Source organism: Primulina tabacum, chromosome 4, assembly GCF_025594145.1.
Source record: "Primulina tabacum isolate GXHZ01 chromosome 4, ASM2559414v2, whole genome shotgun sequence".
NCBI lineage: Eukaryota > Viridiplantae > Streptophyta > Magnoliopsida > Lamiales > Gesneriaceae > Primulina > Primulina tabacum.
In genome coordinates this window covers 12,726,580-12,750,487 of record NC_134553.1, presented here as the reverse complement: position 1 = coordinate 12,750,487, position 23,908 = coordinate 12,726,580, and the positions used below count along the sequence as shown (strand labels likewise).

Below are 23,908 nucleotides of genomic sequence, written 5' to 3'. Positions count from 1 at the left end.
TCTGAATCAACCCGATCGATATATAATTCTATCAACTGAGATGTCCCTCTGCTGAAATATTTGCAAATTTCAAAGCTCACACTTATTGTATATATTCATAGCATTCAAGGCTATACTTCGAGCTTACAAGCACAAATTGTTATTATCATAATACTTGATCTTGAAGAGATCATTTGTGCTACATTATTTCAGTCCAATTGAGTATTGTAAACTAGTTCATAACTAAGAGTTTCAGTTTGACATTGTTAAGTCCAAAACTGAAGTGTGTCTGTTCAACTCTTTGTATCGATCAAAGTCTTTTAGTGAATATCCTATATTTGTGATAGAAAGGGTGACGTAGGAGTGTTTGAAATCTCCGAACATCCATAAAATCTCGTGTCTTTTTATTTCAGTTTTATTTTATCTATCAGTCAGGTTATTTCCGAAATTTTATTGTTAACTGATTGATATCGACTTACAAGATTCCCGAGTATCAGTTTATCACTAAAATGACTCATAAAAAGAGAAAAAGTTGTGAAAATTGTTAGTGTTTATTCAACCCCCCTTCTAAACACTCTTATACCTTTACCCGATCCTATCATAGGTTAAGGATTCAGTTTTAAGTAACGAGGCCAAAAACTCTAGCATCCACTGCATGCAAAATTTCGAAAATCCATATCCATATTACTTCAAAATTTCGGCTACCTCAATTGGAATTAAGGGTTTGAGCCGCTTTTTGATTTTTGATTTCAAACGATAAAAAATTTTCAAAATTTTCTAGTGCAGTTTAGAGGAGGAACAAATATTTTAGTGGTAGACTTGATTGGAAAAAGAAGATTTCAAGAATATCGTTTGTAGAGAATACTACTAGAGCTATTTCCGTCAATCCAAGAATAGTTGGTGCCAAGTGATTTATTCACTTAAGGTATACTCATTAACACCCTATGAATGCTTTATTTGTTTAAACCATATGAGTGTCCAAAGATATTATTTGAACGTCAAAATAAAATTTTTTAAACTTCCGCTGTGTTTTGGACACGAGAAACCGATACCCAACAGTGGTATCGGAGTCAGGTTCCCTACATCATATGATTTAATTTCATGTTGAGTATTTTATATCTAACCACACAAGAAAATTTTTCTGAAAATTGATGCACCCTTAAAATTTTGATTTTAATCAGAAAACAAAAAAAATTCGGACTGTCCGAAATCTATGCGCACGCTGCACTGCCACCTGTGCACCCAGCGTACGCGCCAGCGCCCGATCTGATTGGGCAGCGCAGGCAGGTGCCCGAGAATGTCTCGAGCACCATGCTAGGTCATGAGCTTGAATTGCTACAAAAAATCAAATATTATTGAATAAATTGGAAATTAAATAAAATATGTTTATTTTTTTTATTAAATTCTTTAATAATTGTGGTGGTTAGGAATAAAATTATTAGATGGATGGTTTAATCAATTATTCAAATTTGTTTAATTAATAGACGATAATATATGATATTAAATGCATGAATGATGATCGAGAGCCTTGACCAATGTGATAGGTGTATGTTATGATATTTTACTATTTTATTCATTTTGTTAGTATTTGATATTATTAAAGTTGATCTAGTTTATTGCCCGTTCCCACCCAATGAGATGTATCTTTTATGTGACATGACTATCGAAATGTAATTATTAGAAATAGTGGGAGATCAAGACTGGAAGATGGTAGACCCGATGCACAAGATTAATACGTGTAAAATATTGGAAGCTCTTGTAATAAGTTGCATTTGTATCCCTGCATTCACAAAGGTTATGGGCCTGAATCCATGTCTGGTTCACATAGACCTAATAATATTGGTGATCGATCATCCTTATTAATTGTTGTTGTTGAATGTTATATTATGATATATATGCGATATATAAGTATGCATGTATATATATTATTAAATAATATAGTTGCATGAATCCGACAAATATACAAACTCATGGCGCTCAATTTTAAATTAAAATGCTGACCTGGAAGCCCGAAAGCTGTGACTTCCAAAGGATATATGACGTGAATTGAGTGAAACTCTCATGACTTCATCTCATATTATTGAGGGAACTCATGGCGATCGTCCACTACAATTCAATATTGATGGATCGGTTGGACACATGAAAATAAACGATATCATATTATTGGGTCCTTATTAAACGTGAGGCGAAACACACAGAGGTTGCATAGAGATTCAATTGGATTCTACCTTTTAGAAATTATAATTGGCTGATATTATTTGAGATCATAATTATCTAATTTGGCTCTATGTGCCTACTAAGAAATTATGATTTCTCTTTTACATCAGAGGGTAGTGGAAATATCAAAACAGTGGGAGAGAAATTTATAAAATTCTTAAAAATATTTTCAAATAATAAGTTGCCATTATCTGTTTTCGTTTTCAGTGTATTTACGATGACGTCTCGTAACTCGCTTTAAATATTTTTTGATCAAACAAGATGATTGTCCCTAACTCTAATGATTGGTTTTGAAATTTAAATATTGTTTGAACTCGAAAAGGATTGTGTATGTGCTTGATAAGAAGCCACCGAGGGAAGCGCCTTTGGACGTCACTGAGACTGAATTGATTAAGCTTGAGAAATAGTGAGACCGTGATCTTCAAGCTAAAAGCTACATGTTAGCTTCTATGACAAATGAACTTCAAAGGAGGTTCAAGGAGGCGGTGAATGCTGCTGACATTCACTTTCATCTGAAATAATTGTATGGTGTGCAAAATCGCTCAGAGAAACATAATACTGTTAAAGAATTCATGACCTCACACCTGCGAGATGGGACTTCGGTCCATGAGCATGGTGTTAGGATAATTGGTCTGATTGAGAAGTTGGTGGGACTTGATGTGGTTATTCCTAGTGAGCTCTCGACCGATATTCTCTTGCTATCACTGCCCCACTCGTTCGATGGATTTGTAGTAAATTTTTATATAAACAAACTTGAGGCCACCCTTGAAGAGTTCATCAACATGCTTACTACTTATGATGCCACAATCAAGAAAGAAAAACATGTTCTTCAAGTGGGCTCATCGTCCGATATGGAAAAAGAGCCCGAAATAGAGGGAAGATGCGTTCTGCCCCACCCAAGAAGAACAAGCCTATTAAAAAATAATACAAGAAATCCACTCCAGAGCCCACAAAGTCTGACAAGTTAGAAGACATCTATTTCCGTTGCAACAAACCTAGACATTAGAGGCATAATTGCAAGGAGTATCTAGCCTAGAAGCGTTCTAGCCATAATATGTTTTACATTGAAGTAAATGTCTCAAATAAATCTTCTTCTTGGGTATTGGATACCGGATGTGGTTTTTATCTATGCAATGATTTGCAGGTGATGGCAAGAAGCAAGAGACTTAGAGATGGTGAAATATTTTTGAGATTAGGGAATTGAGCAAGGGTTGCTGCAACTGCCAGTGGAGATATTAGTTTGATTTTAAACATAATTTTAAGTTATTTTTGGGAGACGCTTTATATGTTTCTGAGTTGGTTAAAAATATTTTTCCATTTCTATGCTTGATAGAGATGATTATTCTTATATTTTTGCAATGTGTTTGCAATATTTACAAGAATGAATGTTTGATAGAAACCGACGAATTAATGAATGATCTCTATATCTTAAAATTTAAAGATATTCCGTTGAACAATATCCAAGCACATATGAAAACAACAACAAACAAAACAAAATTAGATGATACAAATCCCGCACAAATATGGCACACTCACTAGACTAGATCATATTTCTCAAAGAAGGATGCACAAAATAGTGGGAGAAGACATATTTGACTTGTCAAGACATAAATTCTCTACCTACTTGTGAATTCTGTCCAAAAAGACAAATGACCAAGACTCTCTTTAATGGAAATGTGGAACATGCACATGGTCTACTAGATTTGATCCACACAGACGTTTGTGGTCCGCTAAGTGTTAGCACGAAATATGAGCAATCCTACTTCATTATCTTTTCTGGTGATTATAGACACAAATCCGAAGCATTTGAAAAATTCAAAGAATTCATATCAGAAGTAGAAAAACAATTAGAAATGATTATTAAGACACTTCCATCTGATCGAGGTGGAGAATACTTGACTACTGAATTCTTGGATTATCTAAAAGAGAATAAGATTATCTCACAGTAGACTCCACCAGAGACACCACAATTGAAAATATACTGCATATTTATAGTAGAGTGCTTCAAAGTAAAATTTTTTCAACAATTATCTATATTGTTTCCCCGCATTATGGACATATTCCATATTTATCATTAAATTCTCTTAAATTCAATTGAATTTAAGTCCATGTTTTTTATAAAGCTGATACACTACATCCTAATAGAGTGGCTCCTGTTATTTTGGAAGTTGATAGGATATTGTATAATATTTTTATATCGAGCTTTCAACTGAACGACTCAAAAATTCACATTCATTTTGGGAATTCTCAGTACTGACCTTTCTGCAGTGCAGTTGGAAAACAACGATTTGAAATATGTAATGCGTTCAATAGTTTGGACTGGTTACTTGTCAGAGGATGTCTTGCAGCTGTAGTTTGATAAAGTCCATAGGTTTGATTTCTAGATAGAAAGAACGACTTGAACTTCGGAAAAGGCTTGCAATAATCCAGCAGTATGAAAAATCAGTTTTATGATGAAATGAGCGGCTGGATCCTGGAACTGGTTGATATTGTTTATTTTGTCAATCGCTAAAACTTAATTGTAATAGAAATTATTTTAACAAAATATAAATTAATATATGCAAATTAATGTGTTTATATGGCCATGGTTTATTAAATTAAATATTTATGATTCTCGGGAAAAAAAAAGACATCCAAATATTTATAGACATCGATATATAGTACTCATATGTTTAAAATAAAAATTTAAGAACATAAAAATAATTTAAATAACCATTTTCGCAATTTTTATTCAAATTAGTCTTTAAAATGTAAATTTTAAAAAGTAAAAATTTATTTCTCATTATTTTTTTTACTTCCTATATAGTAGCATTTTTTAATATTAAAGCTAATATATGATATATAAATAATTTGTAAAGTGTCAAAGACAAAATAATGATTTGTTACTATCATTTAATTAAAAGATTAGAACCGAAGTATTAAATCAAATCTAAAAAATTGTAGAAAATAAATTTATGAATTATGTTTATAATAAATTTTCATATTTTTACGATTATTGAACAATATACTAAAAACTACGTAATATATTATATTTATTTCAATGATTATTTGAGAAATTTAAGAAATAATTTAAGTAAAATCTTTTTTTGGGGAATAATTATTCACTAACTTGTTGTAGTGCAAAAATGGTAGGTTAGAATTATTAAATTATACAAAGCTATATTATGAAATGTTTAGCAAACAAATCTATTTTTAAAAATAGAATTAATAATTAAATTTTCTTTTCAAATGTCAAGAAAACAAATCTCAATATCTTAAACCTCAATTAAAATTTTAAATTTTATTTTATCTCAAATAAATAAATTATCAAATATCTAGTATTTGATATCCAATATTTTAACTAAAATATTGAACTATATAATCTTCGAGATTTTCTCGAGTCTTTCTTCTTCTCAAATCAATAAACCAAATCTCAAAAAACTTGAATTCTTTAACAAATTGGTTATCAAATATTTAGTATTTGGCATTTAATTTTTTTCAAAAAAAAAAAAATTGGCCCACTATTCATTTGAATTCTCGAGAATCATAATTCACAAAATCAAAGAAACAAGTTTGATTGTGACTTGAATTAGATAATCAAAACTATAATTTGAAATTATTTGCTTTCAGGGTTAGATGGCAGCGGCACCGGCGATGGCGGCAGCAGCGGTGTGTTCCCTGTGCTCTCAGCTATCAAGCTTTCTTCAATCGATAATTTGCAAAGAAAAACAACTGAAGAGGAAGAAAAGCTTTCAGCTCAACTAGCTGGTTTGTAGCAAGAAATAGCAGATATGCCATGATGCGATCCGGGTGAATCGGGTGAGCCGAGTCAGGACAATACACCGGATCTGATTGTGTTTTGTTTAAGAAAATGAGCGAGGAGATGAATCTGTGAGCTATAGCTTCCACTGTGACCTGCAGACAAGGAGATGAACTCATGAATGGGCGCCGGAGGGGTGTTCGGCATGGCCACTCTGATGCTTAAGTCAGCAGGTGAAGATGATAACCAGTGTAGTTTTTAGAGAAATAAAGAATACTTGTGTAAATATGTGTGTTAACATATGTGTGAGGGTGAATTCTCCAGAAAACCAGAGAGGGATCCAGAATCAAACCCCTTAAATGAGAAGCATACCTACTATTTATAGGAGAAAATGTTGTAGGTAACTTGTTTACAGTGCCTACTTGCCACTTGTCCTCTTAGATGTTGACTTCCTGTCACGCCACCCTATTTTTTCATCGTGTCACATCAATAGGATTCTGTCAGATATGCTTCTTGAGACAAGATCTTATCTTCTGAAACACTCAAGTGCGGCACTCTTATCGAGGTAGCCCGGGTAGAATGCCTCCCGGGAGCTTATATAGAGCCCGGGTTTCTGGTTGCCCGGGGAGTTGAGCCTGAGCTTGCACCTGCCCGGCTTCAGAAGAATCCATCATGCATATTAACCCTAATTTGAGAATCTATTTGATATCCCAGATCATCCATGACCCGAGCTCTTATGGGATATCATCACCCTTATCTTAAATAGTAGGGCTAGAGTCATACTCGCTGTCTCGATCAGTCGTGTTTGGATTCCCAAAGAAAAATAATCAATCTTGATTCATAAAGCATCGGGGGCTTCAAATATCCCAGAGATAGGATGAGGTTCCGGGAGCTTCAATCTCCTGGTCTTTAAATAAGATTTCGGAGCCTCGTGTCTCCTGAACTTTTATCGATAAAAGATGCTTCGATGGAATATTCTTTCCTTCACTGTCTTGTGTTTTATAAACTGAGAATACTTGCAATATTTCCGACCTTAGAAATAATTAGATTCTTCTTGTTTGTAAACCTGCTTTTGAACCGAATTTCTGAATTTTTTTGAGTGTTGGAAAATAACAGGTAACTTCAAATAAGTAGTCGGGATGTTAGGCCTTGAACTGAATAAAAATCCCTTTACTTAGTAAACGATCGAGGTGTGGAACCCCTAAGTCAATGTACAGAGCCTTGGAACTTAACAATAACCAAGGTGCGGAGCCTTGGGCCGGGGAGCATGTCCCGGGACTTGGGAGTGGTCGAGGTGCGGAGCCCCGAGCCAGGGTTAGAGCCCTGAGCTTATCGATAACCAAGGTGCGGAGCCTTGGGCCGGGGAGCATGTCCCGGGACTTGGGAATGGTCGAGGTGCGGAGCCCCGAGCCAAGGTTAGAGCCCTGGGCCTGGGCTTATCAATAACCAAGGTGCGGAGCCTTGGGCCGGAGAGCATGTCCCGGGACTTGAGAATGGTCAAGGTGCGGAGCCCCGAGCTAGGGTTAGAGCCCTGGGCTTATCAATAAACAAGGTGCGGAGCCTTGGGCCGGTGAGCATGTCCCGGGACTTGGGAATAATGTGTCGAGGCCTTATATCTCCCGCACTTTCAAGAATGTGCCGGGGCCTTGTGTCTCCCGGACTTTAAAGAATGTGTCGGGGCCTCAAACCTCCCGGGCTTTCAATATGGTGCCAAGGCCTTATAACTCCCGTACTTTCAATATGATGCCGAGACCTTATATCTCCCTGACTTTCAAAAATGTGCCGGGGCCTCATGTCTCCCGAGCTTTCAATATGGTACTGGGACCTCATGTCTCCCGGACTTTAAATAAGATGTCAGGGCCTCCTACCTCCCGGGCTTTCAATATGGTGCCGGGGCCTTATAACTCCCGGACTTTCAAGAATGTGCCAGGGCCTCGTGTCTCACGGACTTTAAAGAATGTGCCGGGGCCTCATACCTCCCGGGCTTTCAATATGGTGCCGGGGCCTTATAACTCCTGGACTTTCAATATGGTACCGGGGCCTTATATCTCCCGGACTTTCAAGAATGTGTCGGGGCCTCATGTCTCCCGGACTTTCAAGAATGTTCCGGGGCCTCATGTCTCCCGGGCTTCAAATAATGTGACGGGGCCTCATATCTCCCGGACTTTAAAGAATGTGTTGGGGCCTCATACCTCACGGGCTTTTAACCTTTCTGCTCCTTATGCTATATTAGTTTTATTACAAACCAAATCACTAACCTGGAAATACTGAATCCGAATTCATTTTTCGTAGAGTAAAATTTCTCTAGTTGAGCTAAATTAGTTGACTAATATAGTTGTATGCTATTGAGTGCATAACAAACACTTTCCACGCCAATCCGGCATAGCTGCTGAGCTTCGAGCCCATATAAAACTCCTTTCATAAAATCTGAGTACCGAGCCGGTCAGACTTATTTTTGAATGGAAATCATATCTACGTCTTGAGCTCATTTATCACAGACGGCGCCGATGATACGAATCGGGTGAATCGGGTGAGCGGAGTCGGGGCAATCCACGGGATCTAATTTGTGTTTTGTTTAAGAAAATGAGCGAGGAGATGAATCTGTGAGCTATAGCTTCCATTGTGACCTGCAGACAAGGAGATGAACTTGTGAATGAGCGCCGGAGGGGTGCTCGACGTGGCCACTCCGATGCTTAAGTCAGCAAGTGAAGATGATAACCAGTGTAGCTTTTAGAAAAATAAAGACTAGTGGTGTAAATATGTGTGTTAACATATGTGTGAGGGTGAATTCTCAAGAAAACCAAAGAGGGATCCAGAATCCAACTCCTTAAATGAGAAGTATATCTGCTATTTATAGAAGAAAATGTGGTAGGTAACTTGTTTTCAGTGCCTACTTGCCACTTGTCCTCTTAGATGTTGACTTTCTGTCACGCGACCTTATTTTTCCATCGTGTCACATCAATAGGATTCTATCACATACGCTTCTCGAGACAAGATCTTATCTTCTGAAACACTCAAGTGTGGTACTGTTATCGAGATAGCCCGGGTAGAATGCCTCCCGGGAGCTTATATAGAACCCGAGGAGTTGAGCCCGAGCTTGCACTTGTCCGGCTTCAGAATAATCCATCATGCATATTGACCCTGATTTAAGAATCCATTTGATATCCCGGATCATCCATGATCCGAGCTCTTATGGGGTATCATGCCACTAGCCCCAATAGCAACAAAATCAAACCCAGATTACAAGCTCAATGAAGAGGTTAAAGAAGAGATCGCCAAGATTAAAGAGACCATGTTTGTGTACGATGGAAGAAGATAATGAGTTGATGCTGATTACATACAAAGAAGTGGAGAAAATACCCACACCGGTGAAAGCTCTGGAGGAAATAATAGCTGCCAAGAAACAACGACTTTGTGTTCAGGCGTGGGGAATTGAGAAGGATCGAGAGTATGATTTAAGAGAGGAGACGGAATCTTGGAGCATTTAAGGCATCGTCCTCCGTTATAGAGAGGGTGGAAACTCCACCAAACCATCGCTATTTGCATTCTCCGAGACTCTATTTCGGAGAGTGTTACGATGATCACTCAACATTCAGAGTATCAAATAAGAGAATAATATAAATTCCAAATATCTCATCTTTAAAAATTGTAAATAAGATTTTTTTTTTGTCCATTTCAATTTTTAATTTTGCTTTTTAGTTAATTTTAGTATTAATTTTTTTTTATCTCTTTTAAATTTATCTGAATTGTTTTATTTTTTTCATTAATTAATTTTAGTTTTATTATTTATAATAAACATCAAACAGAAATAATGAATAAGATCATGAAAAAAATACATAACAAATTTTATTACAAACACTTTTATCGGCTGAATTTAACACTTATTGTCTTGATTATATTTTATATTTGTATGATTAATGTTATGTGTTGTTTACAATTTGATTACAAAATAAACGCATTAAATTTAAATAAATCGATTCAAATACACATTTAATTGTGTTATGTTTAATAATAATATACGTAATTATTTAATATATTATACAATTTATTTCATGTTTATCGAATTAATTACAATACATCATGTAATTATTTAATTATACATGTGTCTCTTTGAAAATGAAAAGAAAGAAAAAAAATGGAGTATGTTCAAGAAGGTTTTTGAAAATTAAACTCATTAATATCTTTTTGGGAGGATAGAAGGTAAAAAATAGAAGATGTCGGATGAACATGACCTTAGCGTAAGTGTGTTTTTATTTTTTTTAGGTGAGGTTTAATGAAATTTTGATCCAAGCTTTTACTAGTTGAGTAGGTCTCTTGTGAGACGGGTCTCACGAATCTTTATCTGTGAGATGGATCATCCCTATCGATATTCACAATAAAAAGTAATACTCTTATCATAAAAAATAATGTTTTTTCATGGATGATCCAAATAAGATATCTGTCTCACAAAATACTAACTGTGACACCGTCTCACACAAATTTTTGTCTTACTAATTTTTGTTTCTTGATCCATAGATAAGGTGGTTTTGTGGCGCCTGTTTAATTCCTTGAATAAAATGCAGCAGTTAACGATTGCATGTAAAGTTTTAATTGCCCAAGCAAGAAAGCCAACAGGATGTTAAATTTATATACTTTTCAATGATTCCCATATCAAATATATAAATTATGATAATCTGTAGACTTTTTGAGTTGGCAAGGTACAAACAAACTTTATGTTCGAGTGAGATCAACCAAGTATAAAATTCAGGTGTACGAAAAGGAGATGTAACTTAGCAGATTGGCGCAAAATCGATATTACATGTCATCCTAATACAAGACCAGTAACGAGATTTAAAGCTAAAAATGAACAACTCGTTCTTGATTGACTCAACTGACTATCCATACAAAGTCCAAATTCATTTCATCAAAATTTCAAAATCCTCACCACAAAACCTCTTTCTGTGAATTCCGCTGATGAAAAATCACAGTTTCAGTTTCTAATTGTTCCTTTGCTGGGCTCCGGTCAAAAGGTTTGCAAGAGAGGGAACACCCTGGTTTCCCATTTCTTCTTGGGCTCGTTTAAGTTCTTCAGGATCTGTTCCAGGATAAATAAAATTTGATGGCATTCTATGATATGGGATGTCTAAAAACAAGAAGGGGATATATTCACAAATATATAAGATCATATCATGAAAAAGCTGAAGAAAATCCATATTAACCAAATGCAAGTACAACGTTCACGTGCAAGGTTAAATGGAATCAGGAAGTATAAATAAACAACAAACTTACCAACAAGTTTGGGCATCACAAACATCACAATCACCATAAATCCAACCATCAATCCCATGGGGCTTTTAAATATGGACATAACAGAAAATGGTTCTCTTATCTGCAAGAATTATATGAAATAAAACATCAAGAACTGAAGCATCAAATATTAAATAATGTAATAAAGTGTTTGATCTAACCTCATAATATTGTTCCTCTTGCAAAGGCTCCAAAACAAGTTCGGTCAATGCTTTTCTGGTTTCCGTCAAAGCTGCCTGGACCTTACCAGGATTCCTAGCACTGACATCAACTCGGACCTGGCGGAGGAAAAATAATATCATACTACAGTTGTAAGCTATTTATTGCAAATTGAATACAGGAATTAAGAAGCCTACGGGAGAGAAGAAATAGCCTATTGCAGCCACTTCAATAAGATGAGTCCCTGCTGGCACATTATGGCTTGAGGGATTATGGATAAAGAACAACATTCAGTCCAATAAGTCGACTTTTACAAGGTTTTCACAAAAATGAATAGTTTCAGTTTTCAAGACAATATTAGTGATGACAAGGTACTGATGCTAGTCACAAACCATCACCATTTGAAAAGTCTCACATGAAACAAAAGAAAAACATTATTGTAAGTAACGAATGATTTGTTAAATTCATCTCCAATCCCCTAAAGTGAGATGGAAACAAGAAGAAGATGAATAGGATACAATGAAAAATATCCATCTGGCCTCAAAAAAGCAACTTTCTGGCCACCATTGAGTATGACTCTGACATTTGAAAGTTTTGCTGGGAGACCAAATCCTGTGGCACTAAATCCTTCAAGAAGAAAATACCAACATAAAACAAAAAGTTAACCCCCAAAAAATAAAAAGAGAGAGAAGGGGACATCGGACAAGACAAGGATAGATATTCTGTTTAGGGTTGCAGTACCCACACAAAAACTTTGATGAAAATTATGCAGTAAAGAAGAAATATAAGTAATGGGGTGTCCGTTCAATTATAGACCAGTACACTTTGTTTCCACGCCCAAAAAGCTCAAATGAGAATTTTGCATTAAAGACCAAATATTAAGCCATGGGGCGTCCCCTCCCACGACGGAGTTCATTTTTAAAAATTGGAATTTACATGGCCATTTCATAGTTTTCCTTGAAACACAAAGTATAATATTCTATGCCCCTCCATGCTAAGCAGGTTTGGGAAGTCAAGTCCCTTATCACTCATTAGTGGCATTTATCAAAACTTGGCCTGGTCTCTATCCTCTATTCCCTAAGGTGGACATGAGGTTTCAAAAGTATATATCCTTTTAACTTACAAATTATGCCCTCATGATCATTGAAATAGCTTTCCACTAAATGTTGGCTCTCATGAGGAAAAATCTCACCTATTTTCTCCACACATATTAGCACATACTTCTGATAGTAAACAAAAAAAAAAGGCCAAATTAAGTAGTAACTATAACTATGATGTCTCTTATCCCCAATTGAGTTTCTGTAACTGACAAGTAAACTACATGGTTTCGGCTGATGGAACTCTTATTATTCTAAACTTCTTAGATTTAACATTTCCATATCTCTAAGTTAAAAAGATGAGCAAGAAATTGGATAATTGCCTCATATTTTAAGCTGTAATAAAAAAAGAGAGAGATCATAAGCATCTAAGCACGGATCGTCGCAAAAAAAAAAACCCTAACTTTATTACAAAAAAATTATAAATTGCAAGATCCGGCTTAGCAAACTAAAAGGAAACCAAGGTACCTGGAAATCTAACTTTACCATTAATGCTGAATCCCTCGCCATTCCTGGGCAAAATCAATATCCAATAAGAAACTATTTTCCATGAAAATCAAATCAATTACAAGGTAATAGCGATTCGAATAGAAAAAACCCGACTTATCAGAGATCCCGAGTGCAAAGGGCAGAAAGAGTAAGAGTAGCGACAGAAAGATCGACGAGGGATGCGCTGCCATGGGTGGAAGAGAGAGTTACGTTGAAAAGTTTTTGGCTGCTTGGTTAGTTATTTTTTAAGGGGCAAAAAAAGAGGAATTTGCTTATAAATATTAAATCTCTAATAGCAAACTTTCTCTCCGAGACAACTAAATTATATTTTTGACAAAAACTTACGTGATTTGTGAGAAAGATCACTTATTTGAGTCATTCATAAAAAAATATTACTATTTATGCTAAAAATATTACTTTTATTGTAAATATCGGTAGAATTAACCTTCTGATTTGTGAGATCTTCTAACAAGAGATCTACTCTTATATTTTTCAAAAATCTCGTACCCCGGAAAATACCACACTACCCTTAAAAATTATCTAAAATAAAAAAAGTAATAATTTAAGTGAAATTCGTTAAGTAGGATAAATTAATTGAGTTCTATTATATTTATTATATGAATGAAGCTTTGTATTTTGGTTTTTCATGGTATTTAGTGAAATTATAATTTGTATTAATGAAAATTTCTATTAATATTTTGAATATTAAATTGGTCGATAAATCGTTGGATGTTTCTTGTCGTGTAAATGGTTAGGAAAGGTAAATAGGTTGATAGGCTCAAGTGGACACTTTCAAGTTACGATACAGTCTTTTTGTAGAAAAAACTTGTGTGAGACGATCTCACGGATCGTATTTTGTGAGACGGATATCTTATTTGGATCATCCATGAAAAAATATTACTTTTTATGCTAAGAGTATTACTTTTATTGTGAATATCGATAGAGTTGATCCATCTCACAGATAAAAATTCGTGAGATCGTCTCACAAAAGATGCACTCTTTTCTATAAATAGAAGACATTATCGAAAACAATATTATTGAAAATAAGAAGCAAATATTGACTGTTACGTTTATTTATTTATTTATGTCGATGGAATGATGAAATGTGGAAATATGAGAACGATTGCGGAGAGATTCTTCTTGAATTTGGCATGTGTCTATTCAAACCTATTTACCTTTCCTAACCATTTATACGACAAGAAACATCCAACTATTTATTTATTTATGTTGATAGAATGATGAATGATAAAAACTTGTGTGAGAAGGTCTTACATATCGTATTTTGTGAGACAGATCTCTTATTTGGGTCATTCATAAAAAAATATTACTTTTAATTGTGAATATCGGTAGGATTGACCCGTGATGCAACCCGGGCGAAATGGACGAGTCGGGTCGGGAACTCTACCGGGTAAACTATCAAAATATTAAAGGAAATATGAGTTGGACGCCTGGCTTGAATCTTGCAACTCCTCGGTCCGATTCGTGAGATCTGCAAACAGAAAGTGACCACAGTGAATGGGCGCCGGAGGGGTGTCCGGCGTGACCACTCCGATGCTTAAGTCAGCAGAGTACTCAAGCAATAAAACCAATGTAGCCAAGTGATGGCTGTGAAGTTGGTGTGGAATAATAAATGAGAGTATTTAATGTGTATTCAATTTCTGAATTGAGAGTAAATGCAAGTAAAGAACCTGATATTTATAGTAGAGGATGCAATGATGACCTCGTTTTTTGTGTGTGAGCATTAATTATAATAGGGTGGCTGATTATACCCTATTGTTCTGACATGTCAAATCCCACACTTGTCACATCCAGACTACTTGATTCATTGACCACTTGCATTAGTGTCGGAGATAGGTCGGTTATACACACTGTTTATTGACGGCATTAAATACTTCACTCATATCGAGGTGACCGAGCAGAATGCCTCTCAGGTTAATTTACAGAAGAGCTCGGGTATTCCACATCTTGGAGAAATCATGTCCCGGGTGGTCCAATGGCTCGGGACATTAATCCATTTTGTCATGCTATTGGCCTGAGAGCATCCCATCCTCGCCCGGGCACCAACCATGGATATGCTCCATGGACCGGGAAGTCCCAGGGCCTATTCCTGACCCGGGGCATTCCAGGGCGTCATCACTCCCTCCTTAATTAGTCGGACTAGAGTTCACTCGCTGTCCCGATTGGCCTTGGGTGCCCGGGCAGGAAAATCGCCTTGCCACTTGGTCTTTTTCGGGATAGTTGTAGCGTGTTGACACGTGGGTATTGCTGACGTAGGCCATAAGATTTGTCAGAGATTCTTTGTTTCCCAAGAAAATAAATCATTATGACGCATTGATTCCTGGACCTGTCTTTTCAAATATCTTTGCGCAATTTTCTATGTAAATCTGAGCCGTTTGATTCATTATGGATCAATGGTGTGGATTGGCTTCCCTCTCCTATATATAGTAACCCACCTTTTGTTCAACGACATCAGCAAACTTATTATTCAGGGAATACAATGGCAGGTGCAAGCGGCTCAAAGTCCCCGGATATGGCTGTAGCTTTCAAGAAGTATGTCTTGGAAACTCGAAATGCTGCTATAGAAGATGAAGTTTTCCACAAAATTATCCACTACTGGGAAGAGCTTCAGAGATTGAAGTTTCTCTACGAGACTGGGGAAGCTAATGCTTCTAGACTGGTGGTAAAGCTGAAGAAGTACCGGGAACGCCTGCACGTTTCCGAGACAGCAGATCTCTTCGAGGATGATTATGTCTACGAGCTGATGCTCTACAAGGAAAGGAATATTCTGATGGACATCGCCAACTCCGATAGCTTCCTCAAGACGTCCACTGAGAAATAAAGGGCTGGATGACCCTGTGGATGACTTTTGTAGAGGAGGAATATTATGATGTAATCCGCAAGAATTTCGTCAGATAAATAAAAACTATTTTTTTTATATCTCTGTTATTTTCCTAGCGTCTTTGATTGTCATCAGTTGATATATATATATATATATATCATGTATAGAGTAACCGACAAAACTGAAGCGACCTTAGTCGAAGATAAATAACGGATAATTGACAAACCGAAATGCCGGGACCTCACATATCTCGATTTTAGAATAAGGTACAGGGACCTCATATTCCCGGGCTTAAAATAAAATGTCGGGCTCTTAATATTGATACCTCCGAAAATCGTTTCATATTCCGATGATCTGATAATTATAAGGCATTGATATTTGTGCCCGTCTTTTCGTCTGCTCAGCTCTATTTCCAAGACTCATCCTGATCGTTCATGTATTCATTCAACGGTTGTGATTAACTCTCCCCTGGAATAAATGGGAAAACGTTTTGATTGGTTTAAGACCTTCCAACTTCTTCAATATTAAATGCAACATGCTTATAAATAAGATGGTAGAGATGAAAGATGGTCATCAATTCAAAATGTCGAGTTCAAGTGATTCCACTGCCTGCAGTAGTACGCACGTGCAGGTAACAAGCAAAATGCGTCCTCATCTGGAGGATCTGAAGAGGACCATTGAAGAGTATATCTGGGTAAAGGTCATGTCTACCTGGTATAAGATTCAAGATCTCAATAACACATACCAGAATGGTTTGGCTCTTAGTCGCGCACAAAGAGCAAGAGCGAGGAAGTATAAGCAAGAGTTCGAAGTAGACCGGGTTACAGATCTAGCCACTGACCAAGTTCTGCTGCATGCGATGCTGTGGAAGGAATGGCATCAGCTGAACAAGATCGCAACTTCCGAGTCCTTCATCAATCTTCGGATTCATGAATTGACTAATTGGATAACTGAGAGGCAAGACTCTGTATCTTCGATAATGGATAATATAACAGTCCGCCGACTGTTCTTGCAATACAATTTTAATTATCGTACTGTCTCTTCCATGAATAAATCAATATAAATTGAATAGCATATAACTGAAAAGTGAAATTGAAATGCTAAGACTTAACGCCTTAAGAGCATAAAATAAGGTGCCGGGGACCTCATATCTCCCGGGCTTATAGATAGTGCCGGGGCCTCGTGTCTCCCGGGCTTATAAATAAAGTTTCGGGACCTCCCGGGCTTATAAATAAAGTGACATGGCCTCGTGTCTCCTGAGCTTATAAATAAAGTGCTGAGGCCTCGTGTCTCCCGGGCTTATAAATAAAGTGTCGGGCTCTCACACCACCCGGGCTTATAAATAAAGTGTCGGGGCCTTGTGTCTCCCGGGCTTATAAATAAAGTGCCGGGCTCTCGCACCACCCGGGCTTATAGTATTTTGTCGTTTGGTTTCCCCGAGCAATTAATGCGATGTCAGAATGATGCGTCCCCTTCTAACAAGCTGTCAGGAACTGTTCCTATTCCGAGCAGATAAATGATCACGACTCCTCGATTTGTGCACACGTCTTTTCAAATATCCCGCCTAATTATGCCGCTCAATTTCCGAGGCTGATCTGGTCCGTTTTATTTGCTTTAGATCAACGGTGTAGATCTCCTTCTTCCCTTATATATAGTAGATGACCGGTTTTCCCAAAAATCATTTGCAAATTCAACTTGTAGCGAAGCTCTGCCAAATTCCTCTCTCGAGCTTTTTCGTCGCGCAGATCTTATTCCGGCGATCTTTCCGTTCATCGACTACCAGTCATCATCTTCGTTTCTTCCTAGTAAGTCTTTTCCTCCCTTCTTTACTTAGCCATGTCAAACTCTACTTCCTCTACTTCTGGCCAAATGCCAAGGGTCGATCAAAAGATAATTCCCCGACTCCTTCCGAGCAATCTGCTCATATTCCCATAGATATTCCCATCTCCCGTTCCCGACCCCTCCAAAAATCCAAAGCATCTTCTTCCCGGCCTTCTGGTACCCAGGGCAAAGGAAAAGAAAAGGCCACAGGGCCCTTGTGGTTTTCTACTGTGACTTCTACCCTTCGCCCGGGTAGTATAGAGGAGCTGAGATCTCTAGGTTCCATCCCTTCCAACTATGACATCAAAATTCCTGGGCCGAACGATCACCCAGACACCCCTCCTCCCGGTTACCATGCTTTCTTTCTTGAACAACTTAAAAGTGGTCTTCGCTTCCCGGTACACCACTTCTTCGAAGGGGTGGCCCGATTTTTTAACCTTCCCCTTGACCATCTCCATCCTAATGCTTTTCGCATTATGGCTGCCACTTTTGTTCTGTTTCGCATGAAACTTATTCTTATCAACTCTTCGATTTTTTATTATTTTTATTCTTGCCGGTTTAATGACGGGGTCTTTTCTTTCATGGCCCGAATGTATTACCAATTTTTAACTGACATCCCTTCCTCTTTGAAGGGGTGGAAGACAAAATTTTTCTTTCTTCAATTCCCGACTCTCCCCACCTGTGCTTTGGGTTTTCTATCTTCTATGCCCACACAGCCTGAGCTTCCCCGGGACTACAAACTCCTCCCCTCCTTTACCCACGCCTGGGATAATTTAGGGAAACAATCTCACCTGTCCTCGGTGCTGATCGGGGGGGAGGGGGGGGGGGGGGGCAATCTGGTTCATTATGGGATCGGGTCCCGGCCCAAGGACTTAGTGGTTTGGATTATTGATGAATTTGATCAACCCGGGTCGCAGGCGGGTAAATTAATTTCCTTGGTCTACTCATCTCTTGTATGCTTTAATTCTAATATGTCGATTTTCGATGCAGCTGAAGAAGATATGATCAGGGCAAGTCTTCAGGAGGCTGCTGCCAAGAGAAAAGCCGAGCAGAAAAAGATCCGGGCTGAGAAGAGGGCCCGGGAAATTCAAGAGGAGGAAGAACGCCAAGCCCGGGCGGCGGCTGAAGCCCGGGAAATTGAAGAACGCCGAGTTGAGGAGGAGGCTAAGGCCCAGGAGGAAACCACCCCTCCCCGGGAAGAATCCACCGTCCCGGCTACCAAAGAAGACTCGGCTCCTCTAAATCAGCGAAAGAGGAAGGCCACCCAGGAGTCGATCGCGGAAGCGGTGGTGGTGGTAGAGGATGAGGTCGAGGAGATCGTCCGATCTCCTCCTATGACTGGTTCTTCTTCCGGTCCCTCCGGGGGAAGGCCCTGGATCCTCCCCAACATCTTTGGGGATGATATCAGCTCGAATCTTGTCAAAATGATCTGGGGCCTTCTGCGCCCTGACGAGGTGGCACACCTTCAGGGAGTTCATCCCAATATGCTGCTTTGAAAAGGAGTGTCCCGAACCTACTCTGTAAGTCCATAAAATTGCACTCTTTTACATTGCCTTTTCTGACCTTTTTATGTTTTCAGGGCTTGCAGATGCTCATACATTCCCACGAGCGAGTGGCTCAAGTAGCCAAGGGGGCCAATGCTCAGGCTACCTCGGCCCGGGAGATGCATGCCAAACTCCAAGAGGAGGTGGGTCGTTTGAATGAGCTTCATGAGCATATGTTGGCTCGGGAGAGGGCTGTTTGGGAGCAGCAAATGAATCGGGTCCAGGCAGAACTTGCCGAGGCCCGAGCAGAGACACAGGCGACAAAGGAAGAAGCTGAGTCCTCCCGAGTCCGAGCCGAGGACTTTCAAGCTGTTGTAACCCTCATTAAGACTGCTCAGGAGGAGCAAATGACCAACTTTTTGAAGTCTCCTGAGTTTAAGAAGATGGTGGCTGAGAAGGCCTTTCCATATTTTGAACAGGGCTTCAACAAGTGCCTAGAGCAATTTGAGGAGGCAGGCTTAGTTCCGGCCGATCGGGAAGACTTTCCAGACCTGGAAAAGGCAGTCGCCTCTCTCCCAGATGAGGAGGAGGAGCAGGACAAAAAGCAAGATCCCCGAGTAGACTAGGATTTTTTTTTTATTCCCGGGTTTTCGGGCACCTTGTAAATATCTTCCCTTTAAATGAGATCTTCTTTTCTCGCATTTGATAATTGCTTCCCAATATTTCCAAAATTGTTGATTATCTTGAACTCTGTATTAACTCTGAATTTTATCAATCATTAACCAATATATTTTTTCAAGGCAAAGAACTGAGGGCCCGATACGAAATTAATCTTGATGGGCAATCAAGATGTAAGTTACTGGACTGGTTTCCTAAGATTGATAGACGACCAGGGTACGGGTCCCTGGACTTAGTAGATAACCAGGGTGCGGGTCTCTGGGCCAGGGTACGGGTTTCTGGACTTAGTAGATAAGCAGGGTGCGGGTCCCTGGGCCAGGGTACGGGTCCCTGTACTTAGTAGATAACCAGGGTGCATACCCTGGCCCAGGGACCCGCACCCTGGTTATCTTTTAAGTCCAGGGACCCGTACCCTGGCCTAGGGACCCGCACCCTGGTTATCTACTAAGTCCAGGGACACGTTGAAATGGACGAGTCGGGTCGGGAACTCTGCCGGGTAAACTATCAAAATATCAAAGGAAATATGAGTTGGACGCCTAGCTTGAATCTCACAACTCCTCGGTCCGATTCGTGAGATCTGCAAACAGAAAGTGACCACGTGAATGGGCGCCGGAGGGGTGTCCGGCGTGACCACTCCGATGCTTAAATCAGCAGGGTACTCAAGCAATAAAACCAATGTAGCCAAGTGATGGCTGTGAAATTGGTGTGGAACAATAAATGAGAGTATTTAATATGTATTCAATTTCTGAATTGAGAGTAAATGCAAGTAAAGAACCTGGTATTTATAGTAGATGATGCAATGATGACCTCATTTTTTGTGTGTGAGCATTAATTATAATAGGGTGGCTAATTATACCATATTGTTCTGACATGTCAAATCGCACACTTGTCACATCCAGGCTACTTGATTCATTGACCACTTGCATTAGTGTCGGAGATAGGTCGGCTATACACACTATTTATCGGCGGCATTAAATACTTCACTCATATCGAGGTGACCGAGCAGAATTCCTCTCAGGTTAATTTACAGAAGAGCTCGGGTATTCCACATCTTGGAGAAATCATGTCCCGGGTGGTCCAATGGCTCGGGACATTAATCCATTTTGTCATGCTATTGGCCTGAGAGCATCCCATCCTGGCCCGGGCACCAACCATGGATATGCTCCATGGCCCGGGAAGTCCCAGGGCCTATCCCTGACCTGCGGTATTCCAGGGCATCATCAACCCGTCTCACAGATAAATATTTGTGAGACCCCCTCATAGGAGACCTACTCATGATGAAATTTGGAAATATGAGAATGATTGCAAAAAGATTCTTCTTGAATTTGGCATGTGTCTATTCAAAAAAGATGTTGAACTTTGATATGTTGTTATGAAGTGAGTTGTTTTAGATTTCAATGGGCATGTGATAATGAATTTGTAATATTGATTTTATTTGAATTCACAAATATGCTAAATTAAGTGACATTTGTACTATTAGTCCTTAATTATGTACCAAAGCGAGAAGATACCAATACTTTTGTAAACCATGATGTTAAGTATTATGTACAAGAGCTTTATTTTTATATCCTGAAACTTGAAGTATTCGTACATAGGGATGTAATCGAGCCGAGCCGAGCCGAACTCTTGAATGTTTGAGATTGGTTTGTTTATAATCGAGCCGAGCTCGAGCTTTATTTATCGAATATATTCATGGCTCACGAGCTTATTCAAGCTTTTATCGAACCTAAACGAGCTCAATAAATATGAATTGTACATTTAAATATTCATTAAATTCATTAAAAAAATAAATTATACATTTAGAAAAAAATATAATATTCTTATTAAAATTTGTCAATTTATTATAATAAAAATAATTTAATAAAATTTTCTATATATTTCATAATTAATGTGTTAAATCAATAAATTAAATAGCAAAATTATTATTTTTCATCTAAGATATTACTTATGAATTTATTAACGAACATGTTTACGAGCTAACGAGCAGAATATCGTAGAGCTTGAGCTTGGTTCGTTTATCTTAACGAGCCTCATTAAACGAGTTCAAACGAGCTTTTATCGAATCGAGCTTCGAATAGCTCACAAACGGTTTGGCTAATTTACATCCCTATTCGTACATGTATACAAATAGGTGGAGACAATATGCAGTGAATGAGATCACCACATCGGGTTTGTGCACAAAATGAATTTCTCGTATCCAAAACCATGTGTGTACGTGCCTCGAATATCCAAAATTGTTCTATATTAATTCTGAATTATTTCGAATTTGGTACACTTCTAACCTAATTTATTCTAAGTAGTAAAGTTTAATCTTAATGGCCTAAAATTTTAACCTTGAAAGACAAATAATATGTGTTCAATTATGGAGCATATGTACTTGTATTGTTTGTGTATTGTATCAGATCACATGATCACACATACGTTTTTAAGAGTGGAGTTCAACTACAAGCGTGTTTACAAATTGGTCTTATAGAAGCCTAAATAACATATATTTTTGAAGTTTATGATTACATATAATTTCGCAATCATAGACATTGAAAAATGATTGATATTACAACTTGTGATCTCATTGAGAAATTATTGATGTCACAAACGTCGTCTTACAAATTCATACAAATTGTTTATCATTCAATGAGATCGCATGTTGTGATATCATTCATAGTTCAATGTCTAAAATTATGAAATTATACTTAATTATAAACTTAAAAAAATGTTGAATATGTTGTTTAGGTTTCTATAAGACCAGTTTTTAAGACAGCTATTGTATTTGAACTCTATTCTTAGTAGAGTATGAGTGATCATGTGATTTGGTACAATACATGCACAATCCAGTACATATACTAACTAAGTACATAGTGTTCTTCTTTTAGGGATAAATATTTGAGCTTTTCATCAGCTGATCGGGCTTCTGAAGGTTTTCTGCTGAACTACCTATCAGCTGGACGATCAGTTGAATTGGTCTTTGATATATCAGTTGAACTGTTTGGGCGATCAGTTGGCGCTTTCAGTTTGCGTCTCAATAACTTCAGTTTAGACTCGGTAGCTTTCTGCGTACTTAGGTAAATTCATTAGAAAAAAATAACAACTTTTGTTAACATCAAAATCAAGATTGCAAAAATGAATTGTTTCAACATTTGGATAAGGTATTGAAAACAGAACAAATAAAACAACAGACACAAAGAATTTTATGGATGTTCGGAGTTTTAAACTGCTCCTACGTCACCCCTTCTATCTCAAGGATAAAATTTCACTAAAAGAATTTGATTGATTACAAATATTTTTAGTCCAAACTGAAACTCTTAGCTTATATTTTTAGTTATCGATTTGATAACTGAATAGATCTAAAAGTAGTCTGAATGTTACGAGTAAAACAATAAAGTGATAGCTAAATTTTGCGATTTGTAAACTAAATGAACTTGAAAGTAAATCACAGATAACTGATAGTTGTTCGTGAATTGTTTGTTATGTTGATTCATAACTGTGAGAACCGAAAATTTTCAATAATGCATTTAATAAAATTGTAAGGAAATTTGTAGGATTTGATTCTTTGTATAAAATAATAATAATAAGATATGCACTTTGGGAATCAATTGTTGGACATAGTTTTGCCAAGTCAATAATAATACATTAAGGCAAGCATATTTTCGAAAATTAGGTAGGAAATATTGCAAGATTGAGATATCCTACAAGAATCTAAAGGATTAAAGCATGAGATGGTGATCAAATTTTCGAAATATTATGATATCCTATGCCTAATGGGTGTGATGCTTGAATACGATGAAGCTTTTAAGGTAATTAGAAGCAAATCAACTAAATTGCTCAAAAATCATCCCATCCCTTGCACCTAGATTTTCGAGCCAAGCAAAGAGGAAGGAATCAAAGATTAAATCTCTCAATTTAGGTAGATGAATTTTCGGAATTGGCAAGGGAGATTGGAGTCAAAATTGTGAGATTTGGTATGATTTTTGGTAGGATGTGAGTACCAAATTTAGACCCTTTTCCCTCACCTATAAATAGACCATCAAGCCTAGCCATTTTTGCACCTACAATTTCGAAAATCCCCTTGCTGAAATCTCGAAATTTAGCAGCTCTCCATAGCCACACTCTGCACAAAAATCGT

General features: G+C 37.7%; 1 protein-coding gene, 1 long non-coding RNA gene and 1 pseudogene across 3 annotated transcripts; 2 read left to right on the top strand and 1 right to left on the bottom strand.

Moving 5' to 3' along the window:
• The first annotated feature begins 3,845 nt into the window (after positions 1–3,845).
• LOC142541840 (protein DELAY OF GERMINATION 1-like) lies at positions 3,846–9,425 on the top strand (annotated as a pseudogene).
• Positions 9,426–10,443: 1,018 nt separating this feature from the next.
• LOC142543103 (uncharacterized) lies at positions 10,444–11,010 on the top strand. Its single transcript, XR_012819655.1, has 2 exons — positions 10,444–10,684; positions 10,757–11,010. It is a non-coding gene; the product is annotated as an uncharacterized LOC142543103 (long non-coding RNA).
• On the bottom strand, positions 10,684–13,247 carry LOC142543102 (ER membrane protein complex subunit 7 homolog). Of its 2 annotated transcripts, XR_012819654.1 has the most exons (8): positions 13,081–13,247; positions 12,946–12,989; positions 11,899–12,007; positions 11,578–11,641; positions 11,383–11,499; positions 11,204–11,303; positions 10,811–11,009; positions 10,684–10,771 (listed from the first exon to the last, which is right to left on the bottom strand). XR_012819654.1 is itself a non-coding variant. In XM_075650122.1 (7 exons), the coding sequence occupies exons 1-7, from the start codon at positions 13,155–13,157 to the stop codon at positions 10,912–10,914; spliced, it is 609 nt and encodes a 202-aa protein (XP_075506237.1). In that variant the 5' UTR covers positions 13,158–13,247; the 3' UTR covers positions 10,684–10,911. The 2 variants fall into 2 exon arrangements, 1 of the variants encoding a protein (XP_075506237.1); XM_075650122.1 differs by having other exon boundaries at positions 10,684–11,009.
• Positions 13,248–23,908: the final 10,661 nt, after the last annotated feature.

Bases quoted from the DNA above. Each gene is read 5' to 3' on its own strand.
- LOC142543102 (XM_075650122.1), bottom strand. From the start codon at position 13,157: ATGGCAGCGCATCCCTCGTCGATCTTTCTGTCGCTACTCTTACTCTTT. The intron at 12,990-13,080 runs GTCGGGTTTTTT...GATTTTGCCCAG, and splicing joins GCACTCGGGATCTCTGATAA to GAATGGCGAGGGATTCAGCA. The intron at 11,010-11,203 runs GTAAGTTTGTTG...ATCCTGGAACAG, and splicing joins TGTGATGCCCAAACTTGTTG to ATCCTGAAGAACTTAAACGA.